Here is a 13,252-nt window from a genome sequence, read left to right as displayed (position 1 = left end):
TTATGGTCAGTGCCTACAACTATACCTATGAGCAGAGTTGAGGTCTTATTACTAAGATTGTCACCTGACTTGTTACGATTAACTCGATGGATTTAGGTACTCTTTTATTGGCCTTGTTTTTGTTCCTCTTTTTTAGCCCGTTTAAACTGGGATGTACTGTACAAGAGATTTATTGTTGGTTGGTTGCGCGCTGGAACCTTGCGCTACGAACCCCCTTTCTTTTGGCGAGAGTTCCGTGCTGGGCTAATTAGGCCGGCTATATACATGTAGTGGTAAAGAAAGTCTACCTACCTCTTGTGCATCGTAATGTCATGTACATATGTGTACATGCAGAGAAGTACCTAAGGTACGCACTCTCTACCTAAGCAGGTACTTCCTCAGTGTGCGCGCAGCCCTTGGCTTTCGACCGTCACCCCCCAAACTCCCGGCGCTCTCCCAAACTACCAAACGTCTCGGATACGACCTGCTCTACGTAGTAAATCTTCGCAACCTTACCCAACACCCGGCCTCCCTCCAACCTCTTTTTCTCGTTCATTCACCCTCGCGAATCTATCTCTTATTTCTCCTACCACACGCATATCCGCAAACCACAAATTCGCTCACTCACCGTCCTCGACGCATCCACACCATCCGTACGACAATCCTCCGTGCTAACCTCGACTGTCCTTTTCCGCCCCTTCGACGCCCTCCAATCCCGCTGTCAACTCAGCACTGCTAGCCACCATGTCGGCCCAGGACGCACCCTACGATCCCTACATCCCCAGCGGCCAGGCCGCAACGCAGCAGGGCGGAGGGAATGCTCGGACGCAAGCACTGCAAGCAGTAAGTGGTTACATTGTCTAGCATGCCGACTTTTTGATGGTTCTCTTCCTCGATCGCGAATCGTCGATGGCCTATGTGATGGCCTACGTAACCTCCGGACTACGACTACGCGACCGTGCATGTGACCAGAACAATACCGACGACGACGACAATTTGTGTGACTCTGGACCGCCCCTATCCCAAACAAACATCGCGACCACTGCGGGAGGGCTAGGGTCGTCCCTAGAAATGGCCAGGCACAAGCTAAAGGGATTCCTATGGTCGCATGGGCGATGGGGACGCTGGGGCTCACGTCGGGAGTCGGAGCTCCTTTTTCTATGGTTGCATTTCCATGCAGCTTCACACCTATCGCTCTCATCCTTAGTATTACAGCCTCGCATGCGATTCTATCGGGGAGCGCAACACCACGCCGGCTACAAATCTCTTACCGTTACGACGCTTTTGGTCCGGGATGCATATAGACCAAAATCAGATTACGTACTAGAATGATAGGACGCTAACAGCCAGTCTCACAGCAAATCGACGACACCGTCGGTGTCATGCGAGAAAACATCAACAAGGTCTCCCAGCGTGGCGAGCGTCTTGATGCCCTGCAAGACAAGACCGACAACTTAGCCGTCTCCGCTCAAGGCTTCCGCCGCGGCGCCAACAGAGTGCGCAAGCAGATGTGGTGGAAGGACATGAAGATGAGGATGTGCCTAATTGCCGGCATCATCATCCTAATCCTCGTTATCGTTGTGCCCTCAGGTAAGTGGCAAAACGTCCCCGTCGACCCATCGCGACGCACCTCGCAGCAGCTTTCTAATGCACATTCGCTCTCTACAGTTCTCGCGAGCCAGGGCAAGTTTTAAGAGTGGACTGGGTTTTGGTACATCAAGTACGAATCGAGCAGGATGAACAACTTGATGTGTGGATGTAATGAAATGAACTGAATTCTCGCCGGCTACGAACACGTCTATCAATTCCGAATGATCCAAAAGAATCTGATTTCGGGGTTGCGATAGCAGCACAGCAGGAGTTTTATCTTTGTGTGATTTTTTTGATCCAACACTCCTCCTCTTATCTGATTCCTCGTTCCTTTTCTCGGTTTCACGTCTTCTCCCTTCAGGGGCGAGGGGGTGCTCTCTACTTCTCCCGCGAATGGACACGACTTTTTTCAGAGGAATGCTCTTAAGAGGGGAATACCACCGACGACACGACGACGAACCCTACCACGACTTGAAGATAAAACAATGACAATATCAAGGGAGGAGGAGGCTAGTAGATATCGGCCGGTGGAGGACCGATTTGTGTATGTATGACGGAAGGGCGTTTTTTTCCGTTTCCTGTTTTTGTTTTCCTCGCGCCTTTTCTCTTTGCTTGCTGTCTTTTCTCCGATCAACTTCCGCAAACCAAGAGGGGCAGGAAGAGGAGTACGAGAAAGGGGGAGAGGCAAAAGGAGAGAGAATATATACTTTAGGAATCCCCGAATACCACCCGATCAATAATATCCTTTTGATGTGTCCCGAATTCAACCAATGCTGGCTTGCCTCTAGCCAGTCAACTTATTCCCCAGTCAATCACCGCCGTTGCTTCATGGTCTATGTCCTAAAGAATACCGAACATCGTGGACAACGTGTGCGTGCTAATCCGTAAGCGTAGGCTGTCCGAGACAGTCATTAAATGTACCTACGCGTCACACGGAACACAAACCTATTTAATGCCTATGCTCCGAGAGTTGTCTAGAGACGCAACAAGCTTCCACAGCCTCAAACGCCAAGGTATGATGAACCATGTATAAACGTCGGGGGTAGTCAATATCAATACGGAGAGGAAGAGGGAAGAACAAGAAAAAGGAAGGCCTCAACTCTTACTTCAAGGCCGTGCCCGCGGGCTCCTCCGCGACGGCCGCGTCTCACACGGGAGGCGAAGGGGTGGTGCGAAGGGAAGGGGCCTGCCGGACCCAGTCTGGGCCATCGGGCCTGTCGGGTCCGTGCCAGCTACTATGGTCTACGCCTGGACCGGCTGGGTTGTCTAACTTATACAAGTCCGTTATCAGAGCAGTATTCGCGGAGCCGAGAAGGCTTTTTTTCCCCGTCCCTCACCCTTGTATTTTCTCAACTTTGATCTACGAGCGCGCGAGGCTTCCGCGACGCGGAACGCAGTCTGCTGTGTCGTCCGTGAGGAATAATATGGTAGGGAATGTGGCTGTACCCGTGGCCTGGTTCTACGCTACATGCATCGGGTCTCGAAAGACGAGATGGATTGGGCCCGAACATTCGAGGAACGTGTCGTCCTTTTTCTTGGAGGATAGACGTCGTCTTCGACTCGCATACTTCTGCCAAGGGAAGAAGGCGCCCCTCTGGGTGCTGGTACACACGCTCGGTGTTCTGACAACGCGTGTACCAGAGTTTCTAGGGCTGGGCCGACCATTGCTTGCCAGCTGGTCTAGAGTCGGGTTACGCATATAGGGGAGTGAGGTCGAGGAGTTGGCCCCCGTCTTGGCGAGGAGCGGTTAGGCAAGCTCGTTAAAATCTCATCCTTGGTTCATGGACTTCCGCAACGGTAAGTTACAGAGGTCGCCCAGTGAGTTGTGAGAGGTTCTAAGTCCAGGATTGGCGGGGCTATGCGTGATAATTTTTGGTTAACGTTCGTGCGTCCGTGTATGCTGCTACGGTGTGGCGAACGATTCTCTTCCAGTTTCCAGAACATTAAAGACTGAAGCGGCAGGTATGGCTTATTTATTTAAGTCCTTGCGCCGAGGGCGGTCTCATTCTGAGGGGCATAATAACATTGTTGACGTCGGTCGTTATCCCGAGGTAACAGAGAGCCGATCTAGGCGCATTATGGGTCTCTCTCCTGGCCACGAAGGCCTATGGGTTCTTCTGACCGCATAACCAAATGGCCGGATTTCTAGAGACCGGGGTCGCGAAGATCAGTGGGGAGGGGGAGAAGCCAGTCCCGAGTTTTGATGGTGTCATCTAATACTCGCGGTAGTTTGCGAGGCACCTCCTAATACTCATCCGAGAATCGGTGGCTCCGGCTAATCGATGACATAGGCGCGAATTCTAGCTATGCCTAAAGCTAAGCGATCTAGGTGTGGTGTGTTCACTTCGGCCTAGGTTGCATGAGCGTGGACAAATCGGCGATCGGCATGGTCGATACAAACGAGAAAGCAGTTATCGGGGATACGGAGTTGCTTGCCCGGGAACCTTAGTATGGATCGTCGAATGTGTTAAGCGCAGTAAGGTCATAACCGGTAACTACGGGTACGATGTACTCAGTGGCCGGGTTTCGAGATGTGATTCGTCCCACGAATGCTTGTACGGCCTGCAGTGTAAGAGGACGCCGCGGCGTAGATGGAATATCCAGTGCGTATTCCAGCTAGTTGGAAGCGTCTAGTCCTGGGACTGGCTCCCCTCAGGCTTGCAGAATGCGACAGTGACTAACATTATGAGGGTTTTTTTGCGCCGGGCTAGGTGGTGACTGCTGGATTGGGCAATTGGCTCTCGGGAGTTAGACCGATCTGTGTCGAATGCCGTGTTCCTGACGTGGTAGGGGGTCCCGAAGACTAATGTCGACCTTGGACGACGGTAGCACCATAGACGACAGCGCGGGCGGCGGGGGGCGAATCGGAGGGCCGTCTAGGGTTGCGGTAAGGCGCTTCGAAAATAGTCAGGCCAGGCGAGACTGACGATGTTGGCCTTGACCATGACGAGTTGGAGCTCGACGACAAGGGAGACACAGGCGGATGCGCCAAGCATGGATCTCGGTGGGTGGATGCGACGATTTGATCCGCTGATAACGGAGGCGCCAAGCCCCAAGCGGTCCAGGGGCGAGACGGTCAAGGACGAGATTCCATTATAGAGGCAGATGCGCGTAGGTCGTATGCTATAATGTGTGGGCAGGGTGTTTGGCATATGCTAATAGGTAATGTGAGGGAAGTGCGTAGTAGGAGGAGGAGGAGGGGTTGTAGAGACAAGTGGAGGATTCAGACAAAACAACCTACTACCTGCCTATTGACCGTAGACGTAGTACCTACTACAAAGCGTGCAGACGTACGTAATCTATATACAAAGTTAAAGGAAAGATGCCTTTTTAAATTAATACAAATATTTTAATATTTCTAGTATTAATTTATTACTTGAATATCTTATATGTACTAATATAAAATTAAATGAAATTTTAAAATATAATATATATTTTTAATTTTTAAAAATATACTCTATATACTATATAAGTAGAACTTTTATTAAATAAGTTTTATATTCAGTTTTTGAAACTAAACCTTTTTTAATGTAACCTAGACCTTGATTGCTAGATTGTTATATTTTTCTCAATATTCTTTAAATAAGCATGATACCCTAGTGCCTATCCCCGTTTAGGCATATCGGCATACCTGCATGCCCTGACAGGGTTAGCATCCCACTTCTATCCTTACCCCGGCTCCAGCCAGCTTCAGCGGTTTTCGGCGGGCCCAAGCGCAATTTTTTATACAATTTTTTTTCCGCTTCATTTTCTGGTCGCCTGTTGTCAGTGAGCGAAACTCAGTGTCATTTTTAGTGTAGTCTTAGCGGTTCATCAGGGCCACGGGGCTCGGGGCATAGCGCACTTCTCCCTGGGCGGTGTCCACTACCCGGCGACGTGGAGTGGGCAGATTCGGGAGAAGTACCTTCCTCTACAATCTCTTCCGCAGAAACACCGTCACGGCCTGCCCCTCCTCCCAAACCTCCTAACAAGATCGACTTTTACAACCTCTGCCTCTCTACCGCTCTACCGCTCTACCTCTCTACCTCTCCACAACACTACCGGTCAGTGTCGCAACGATAAAACTGAGGTAATTTACTCTTCCTCGTTCAATTGGCCCGCCGCGAGGCCCCCCGTGTCTCGTCTCCAAGTTTCTAAGCGCTTTGCCCGCGGTATTCATTTCCGTTGACTCACCGGGAATATATATGGCTTAGCTCCCTCTCTCTCTGTCCCTCCCTCTTTCTTCTCTCCTTGGACACTCGGGACACCTCGGCGGGCGACAGCTTGTTCCTCTCTACGCTACCGCGGCTGTATCAGCCGTGGAGGGTCGATACAATTACCCGTAGACCGCTGCTCTCTCTGTTCGCTCCGCCATAATGTTTTCAGCACGCATAGCGCGGGCAGTCGTCCGCGCTGGCTCTCGCCGAGTCACCCCTCGAACCGCCTGCCTCTCCCCGGCTATCGCATCGAGCGTTCCGTCACAGTCCTCCCGAGCTGCCTTCTCCTCTGCCCGATCGAACGACTCGACCACGCGTGCGGCCGTCATACAAGTCCTCAACAATGTCGGTTCGAAGCGTGAGGTCCAGCAATACCTCTCCCATTTTTCCTCCGTCTCCTCCCAGCAGTTCGCCGTCATCAAGGTCGGGGGTGCCATCTTGACCGACTACCTCGACGAGCTCTGTTCCTCCCTAGCCTTCCTCTACCACGTCGGACTTTTCCCTATCATCGTCCACGGAGCCGGTCCGCAGCTGAATAAGCTTCTCGAGGACGCTGGCGTGGAGCCCGAGTTTGAGGAGGGGATCCGCATCACCGACGGTAAGACGTTGGGCATTGCGCGGCGCCTTTTCCTGGCCGAGAACTTGAAACTCGTACAGCGCCTGGAAGAGATGGGCGTCCGTGCCCGGCCGATCACGTCTAGCGTCTTCACCGCCGACTACCTAAACAAGGATAAGTGGAAGTACGTTGGTAAGATCACTGAGGTCAACAAGGAGCCCATACAGAGCGCCATCGAGAATGGCTACCTGCCCATTCTTACCTCTATGGCCGAGACGAGGGAAGGGCAGGTGTTAAATGTCAATGCCGACGTCGCAGCCGGAGAGCTAGCCCGCAAGCTCGAGCCTCTCAAGGTCGTTTTTCTTAGTGAGAAAGGGGGACTGTTCGATGGCAATGTGCAAAAGATATCTGCCATCAACCTTGATGAGGAGTACGAGCATATCATGTCGCAGCCGTGGTGCAAGTTCGGAACCCGACTGAAGATCCGCGAGATCAAGGAGCTTCTAGACACCCTGCCGCGATCGTCTAGCGTTGCCATCATCCACCCCGCCGACTTGCAGAAGGAGCTGTTCACAGACTCCGGGGCTGGCACTCTCATCCGCCGAGGGGACAAGTTGATGACTGCAGAGAGCGTGGCGGACTTCAGCGACCTTGGCAAGCTGAAGGACGTGCTCGTCCGTGATCGCGAGGTCCGGGATGCTAGGGTCACTGTAGATCGCTACCTAGACTTCCTACGGGGACGAAAGTTCAAGGCTTACTTTGATGAGCCCCTGAAGGCCTTAGCCGTCGTTCTCGACCCTACCCCTGACCAAACCTACTCGACATTGGCCACTTTGACGATTACCAAGTCCGGTTGGCTAACTAACGTCGCCGACAACATATTTTCTGCCATTAAGAAGGAGTACCCCAGTTTAGTATGGACTGTCAAGGCCGACGACGAGAACCTCACCTGGTTCTTTGACAAAGCGGACGGTAGCATCGTCAGGGGCAACGATGTCATGTTCTGGTACGGCATCGAGCCGGGGGAGGAGCTTAATAAACTCATGAGAGAATTCACCATCCAAGGCAGGGCGATGCTCGGCGATTCCAACCTAGAGTCTCGGCTCCACCGAGCAGCACAGATCGCTTCCGAAAACCTACGGGCACATTTTGCTTCTGGATCGGCGGCTAACCAGGCGAGAGGCTATTCAACCCTTTCCCGCAGTCCCGTTTTACTCGCCGCCGCCGCTGCGAGCGCCCTCTCGCACATACCCCGCCGAAGCTTTGCGACCGAGACCAACCCGAACCCCCCATACGGCAAGAAGCACGCGTCAAACACGCATCCTTCTAAGGTTGCCTTAATCGGCGCTCGGGGCTATACCGGGCAGAACCTCATCGCGCTCCTCAATTCACATCCTAACTTCGAGCTCCGACATGTGTCGTCGCGGGAATTAGCCGGGCAGAAGCTAGAAGGCTATACGAAGAAGGAGATAATCTATGAGAATTTGAGCTTCGACGACGTCTACGAGATAGAGAAGAAAGGAAAGATAGACGTATGGGTGATGGCGTTGCCGAACGGCGTCTGCAAGCCGTACGTTGACGCGATCAACAAGGCCAAGGAGCAATCGTCAAGGGAAGACAGCAGCGTGATTGTGGACCTGTCAGCCGACTACCGATTCGACAAGTCATGGACGTACGGGCTCCCGGAATTAATAAAGCGATCGCAGATTGCGCAGGCTACGCACATCGCAAATCCCGGCTGCTACGCCACGGCCGCCCAGCTCGCCATCGCGCCCCTCTTGGCGCACCTCGGCGGCCAGCCCACCGTGTTCGGCGTTTCCGGATATTCGGGGGCGGGCACCAAGCCATCGCCTAAGAACAACGTGGAGCTCCTCAAGGATAATATTATACCCTATAGCTTGACGGACCACCTGCACGAGAAGGAGATCAGTAACCAGCTCGGGGTCGACGTCGGATTCATTCCGCACGTCGCCGTATGGTTCCAGGGCATCCACCACTCGATCAACATCCCACTCAACAAGACGATGACGTCGCGCGACATCCGGCAGATCTACCAAGACAGGTACGCGGGGGAGAAACTTGTGAAGGTGGTGGGAGAGCCCCCGCTAGTCAAGGCCATTAGCGGGAGGCACGAGGTGGAGATTGGCGGGTTCGCAGTCCACAGCTCGGGGAAGCGGGTGGTGATATGCGCGACGATTGACAACCTGCTCAAGGGAGCGGCAACGCAGTGTTTACGTGAGTGATGCCCCCCGGCGGACGAACCCGCGTGCCGGGTTTGGTTCCAGTACTAACGCGGCGCACATAGAGAACATGAACTTGGCTCGCGGCTATGCCGAGTACGAGGGGATACCCCTGGTGGACTAGGAGAGATGATATCGCGATCGCATCAGGTGTTCTCGGGCTTTGCCGGACAGGCGAGTTGGACTTGTATATAGGTATTCGAAGTAACGTGGAGCCTCGGACGAGCACTATAGACACTGTTCATAAGCGAAGCGCGTACCGTACGATCGAATAGGTTCACCACGTCGGACTTGAGCACCAAGAATCCGTAAGCGCTTGTATTCGCACGTAGAAAAAACTAGGTGTAAAGCCGAGTAGCTATTGCACGGAATAGAGACGACAGGAGTATATGCCAACCCGACAGCTTTTTTCTAAGTAATGGTAGTGACTGCAAATGAATGCACCGCGGCGGATATAATAACAAAGCCGGCTCGGGTTCTGTCCAGCACAATTGGGGGCAGCAGACGCCGCGGGATGAAGCCATTCAGACACCGAATGGAATCGCATAGGGCGCGCGGATAGGAGGTACTATAGCGATACCTAGGTACACACCACGTCCATGTACCTCTGTGCGCGTGTAGGTACCTCTGTGTATGGACGGGCCGGAACGGATTGAGTAGGTGCCTAGGAGCTGAGGTGCCCGAGGCGTGGGCTTACTACCTGCTTACCCCTGAAGGCGCAAAGCTGACGGCGGATGGCGGGGTCTGGACCGGCCTCCATACTGCAAGGTACATACGAGGGGAAGCAGGTAACCTGGCTACCTGCCTACCTTAGGTACCTACATAGTAACCACACAGTAAGTCGAAGTTCAGCTGAGCGGGAAGCCGAGTGTATTTAGTGCTAGTAGCTCCCCGGCTGATCGGAGTCCCTGCCTCTAATGCTACCCACTGCCGACCTAACGTACCTATAGAAGCCGCTGAGACCACCTAAGCCAAGCCTGCACAGTCCCCCTCCCTCCAACTGGGCCGGCCAAAATCTTAAGACGTACCCAACCAAGATCTTTTGACTCACAGCGCCCACTTGCGAGACTCGGAGACGACGAGATCCGTTACATCAGGCCCTTACTTACTTCTCTACTTGGTCAACCGCCCATCGACGACAGGAGCTGGAATCGCAAGCGGCCGAACCACTTCGGACGAGCCATGGCCTCTCAATTCCCTGCTAAGAAGTGCGGTAAGAACCCCGTCGTCCCAAGGCAGAAGCAGCCGGAAGAAAAGACGAAGAAGAAGACGAAGGGGGAGAAACACCACATGCTGACCTCAGCGCCCCTTATTCTGCTCGCGCGTCTGCAGGCGTTCTAGGCTGCACCGGATCGGTGGGCCAACGCTTTATCCTGTTACTATCGCGGCACCCGCGCTTCGAGCTGTGCGCCGTCGGCGCCTCGTCGCGGTCCGCCGGCAAGAAGTACAAGGATGCGGTACGGTGGAAGCAGGCCGCACCTATGGGTGCCGTCGGCGAGCTTGTCGTGCGGGAGTGCCGCGCTGCCGAGTTCGCCGACTGCGATATCATCTTCAGCGGCCTCGACTCGGACGTCGCCGGTGAGATCGGTACGTGATTTTCTTCGCCGCCTTCCTTCATTCTCCACCTCTTCACAGAGTACTGCTCTCTCGCCCCTTTACCTGCCCGACGACGAGGAGGAAGAGAAGAAAGAAGGGAGAATATTCTTGCTCGGGAAAATTTGTGACTGACGTCGCTCGGGCACGTGCGCACCACAGAGATGGAATTCCTCAAGGCGGACCTGGCCGTCTTCTCGAACGCGAAGAACTACCGGCGCGACCCCATCGTGCCGCTCGTGGTGCCGACGGTGAACCTGCCGCACCTGGGGCTGATCACGCGGCAGCGGCGGCAGCACGGGCTGGGCAAGGGGTTCCTGGTGTGCAATTCGAACTGCGCCGTGATCGGGCTCGTGATCCCGTTCGCGGCGCTGCAGGCGCGCTTCGGCCCGGTCGACGCCGTCAGCGTCGTCACGATGCAGGCGGTATCGGGCGCGGGGTACCCGGGCGTGAGCAGCATGGACGTGCTCGACAACGTGGTGCCGTTCATCTCGGGCGAGGAGGACAAGCTCGAGTTCGAGGCGCGCAAGATCCTCGGCGGCGTCCGCTCCGCGCCCGGCGGCGGCGGCGGCGACGGCGAGGCCGAGGTCGAGGCCATCCTGCCCCAGGACGAGCTGCGCGTGTCGGCGTCGTGCAACCGCGTGCCCGTGCTCGACGGCCACACGGCCTGCGTCTCGCTGAGCTTCAAGCACCGGCCGCCCCCCACCGCCGCCCAGGTCCGCGACGCCCTGCGGAGCTACGTCAGCGACGCCGAGCGCATCGGCTGCCCGAGCGCCCCCACCCCCTCCATCGCCGTCTTCGGCGACGACGAGCCCGACCGCCCCCAGCCCCGGCTCGACCGCGACCTCGGCGGCGGGTACACCGTCAGCGTCGGCCGCGTCCGCGAGGACGAGGGCGGCATCTTTGATATAAAATTCGTCGCGCTAAGCCATAATAGTGAGCTCTGCCCGTTTACCCCTTTCTCTCTTTTCTTTTCTTTTTTTTTAAGACGCACTCTCTACGGCATCTTATTCCTCCCTCTCGATCCCTATTCGTTCTCCTCGTGTATACATTTGAGTGGGTAATAGTCTCAACCCGCTATCACGGCGCCTTCTCCTGGGAAGAGCAGGCACGGGAAAGAAGAGGGGTGAAGAAATCCAAAAGGAATAGTACACTAACAGCTGATAGCGGTCATCGGAGCTGCCGGCTCGTCTATACTGAACGCGGAGGCGGCAGTACTTAAGGGATATATCTGAAGGATATCCAATTTGTATATGGGTGGATGTAGATACCAGCATGTTTGCATCTATTGGCGTCTGGTCAGCTGGCTGGCGATTTGATGGATAGGGAGACAGATACCTTAAGCTCATGCACCAAGAAGACCACCTCCAAAAAGGAAAATTAAAATAGACCAACACTTGTAGTAACCTATTCGACGGGGATGAAGCGGGATGTATATAAAAGACTCGTTTTAGCCATGTCTTCATCGTTGCATTTTCTTCTTAGAAGGGGGCCAACTCCGTCCCTGATCTGTTACCAAGCTGCCTGCGGGCCTAATACCTACCTCAAGCCTGTGGTGTGAGCAACGCAACTAGACAGCCATCGTGAACTATGGATTCAGCAGGTGGAAGTGCCAGGGAGCTATTCAATTTTAAATTATAAAGCCATCTACAGATTCGTGGTCCCAGGTATATGCTGTTTTGACCCTACAACCGAAAGTTGCTGTGCACAACTTCATGCGCAGCCCCTATCGCGCACCGCGCCAGCCCAACATTCGCAACGAACTCCTCATTCTGTCAACGTGGGCGAAAGGGCAGCTACCTACCTACTAGATAGCAACACCGGACTATACTCGACTTGCACAATTAGATATTTTACGTTGCTCTCAAAGTAGCTGCTCACTTTGTGCCATGAACATGAGTTCTCATCTCGGTAGGTAGGCAAGTAAGTAGGTAAGGTAGGTCGGTCTGAGACAGGGGCGAATAGCCGAAACCAAGTGGTAGCGCAACGGCCTCCCTGGCAATGTCTAGGCGCCGGGGAACCAACTCTCTCTTGGGCTGCAATAAGCGCCCTCCAATCAAGATGAACCTCTGGTCTCGGCTTCGTGGTCTAGCGGTATGATTCTCGCTTAGGGTAACACCCTCAGTATCTATTATGCGAGAGGTCCCGGGTTCGATCCCCGGCGAAGCCCCTCCCTTTTGCCGTTCTCCTTGCTCATTGCTGGGGGTTTTTTTTTTCTTTTTCGTTCGGTGATTACCTATTTCTTTTGTGGACACACACGGGGAAACTCAGTGACGGCGTAATGCTCACGCAGACCATGGCCTCGGGTGCTCCTTGTCTGCATGTCCCCCCGACGAATGCAGCTGCAGTATCGGGCCGGCGCCGGTGGTGGATCGCACAGAACGAATCGACCCAAGCCTGAGACGAACCGGCGATGAGCCGCGTGCGGATTGCCGTTCGGTGGGCTGCCTCGTTCGTCGGCGCGTGCTCGTTTCCGGAGATGCACATGTGCTTCCAGGACATATCATCTGCTTGTGGCACTTACACGCACACCTATACTTGTATATGTTGGCCGGAGGATGCGGTTGTTAAGTTTAAGTAGTTCCAAACTCGTCCTTTTAAAGACCTCTCCGGGTATACTGGTCTTCACATGCTGAGTTTCACGTCATGTTTAAATTCCGCTGGGAGAAGGTGAAGGCTAGTGCTAGCAGAAGAAGGAGAGCATTCGAGGCAGTATGTCTATAGAGGCTGCCTTCCACGGGTTGTTCGTATATATCTACATGCCTGCCTATACTGCCCGTGTATATCGGCTAGTGAGGGGGCGTTTCCGGTCTTCCGTCTTCTGGCATCTATCAACTCTTGTCTGTGTCGCCGACCCGTATCCTATCACGCTCCATCTTCTCAGAGCAGCCCTACCGCCTTATATATTAAGTTGTGGACTGTAGCCAATCCCGCGAAATTACGTCGTGGTGCTCATGTGCCTATGCCATTGCACTCAGATTTGATGGCACGGCCGGGATAGCAACAGGGCGACCACTCTAGGTGATGCCTTGCCTATCCAACTTAGTTTGGCTGGGCTGGGCTAAGTAGATGGCTATCTGTATCTTTCCCTCGGTTTG

At 54.2% G+C, this 13,252-nt stretch overlaps 3 protein-coding genes and 1 non-coding gene across 4 annotated transcripts; all 4 read left to right on the top strand.

Annotated features, from left to right (window-relative positions):
• Positions 1-723: 723 nt before the first annotated feature.
• On the top strand, positions 724-1,673 carry GGS23DRAFT_592912 (synaptobrevin-domain-containing protein; the record flags this gene model as incomplete). Its single annotated transcript, XM_051517955.1, has 3 exons — positions 724-822; positions 1,338-1,569; positions 1,648-1,673. 3 exons carry the CDS (start codon positions 724-726, stop codon positions 1,671-1,673), a joined length of 357 nt encoding a protein of 118 aa, XP_051376319.1.
• A 3,579-nt stretch (positions 1,674-5,252) lies between these two features.
• Positions 5,253-8,963, top strand: GGS23DRAFT_549156 (Aspartate/glutamate/uridylate kinase). The gene is made up of 2 exons (XM_051515195.1): positions 5,253-8,556; positions 8,627-8,963. Exons 1-2 carry the CDS (start codon positions 5,925-5,927, stop codon positions 8,683-8,685), a joined length of 2,691 nt encoding a protein of 896 aa, XP_051376318.1. The 5' UTR covers positions 5,253-5,924; the 3' UTR covers positions 8,686-8,963.
• Positions 8,964-9,637: 674 nt separating this feature from the next.
• On the top strand, positions 9,638-11,782 carry GGS23DRAFT_185844 (aspartate-semialdehyde dehydrogenase). The gene is made up of 4 exons (XM_051511670.1): positions 9,638-9,774; positions 9,894-10,148; positions 10,317-11,090; positions 11,322-11,782. The coding sequence occupies exons 1-4, from the start codon at positions 9,744-9,746 to the stop codon at positions 11,387-11,389; spliced, it is 1,128 nt and encodes a 375-aa protein (XP_051376317.1). The 5' UTR covers positions 9,638-9,743; the 3' UTR covers positions 11,390-11,782.
• A 449-nt stretch (positions 11,783-12,231) lies between these two features.
• Positions 12,232-12,324, top strand: GGS23DRAFT_t13. Its single transcript has one exon. It is a non-coding gene; the product is annotated as a tRNA-Pro (tRNA).
• Positions 12,325-13,252: the final 928 nt, after the last annotated feature.

The sequence above is a fragment of the Durotheca rogersii genome, assembly GCF_024521655.1.
Source record: "Durotheca rogersii strain YMJ 92031201 chromosome Unknown GGS23scaffold_2, whole genome shotgun sequence".
NCBI lineage: Eukaryota > Fungi > Ascomycota > Sordariomycetes > Xylariales > Xylariaceae > Durotheca > Durotheca rogersii.
Note: the sequence above shows the minus strand (reverse complement) of the source record. Positions and strands in the feature narration are given on the sequence as shown.

What these genes read in the sequence shown, in the direction of transcription:
- GGS23DRAFT_549156 (XM_051515195.1), top strand. Translation starts at nt 5,925, where the DNA reads ATGTTTTCAGCACGCATAGCGCGGGCAGTCGTCCGCGCTGGCTCTCGC. An exon ending in AGCGGCAACGCAGTGTTTAC is followed by an intron (nt 8,557 to 8,626) that starts GTGAGTGATGCC and finishes CGGCGCACATAG; the next exon opens with AGAACATGAACTTGGCTCGC.
- GGS23DRAFT_185844 (XM_051511670.1), top strand. Translation starts at nt 9,744, where the DNA reads ATGGCCTCTCAATTCCCTGCTAAGAAGTGCG. An exon ending in ATTCCCTGCTAAGAAGTGCG is followed by an intron (nt 9,775 to 9,893) that starts GTAAGAACCCCG and finishes GCGCGTCTGCAG; the next exon opens with GCGTTCTAGGCTGCACCGGA. An exon ending in CGTCGCGCTAAGCCATAATA is followed by an intron (nt 11,091 to 11,321) that starts GTGAGCTCTGCC and finishes AACAGCTGATAG; the next exon opens with CGGTCATCGGAGCTGCCGGC.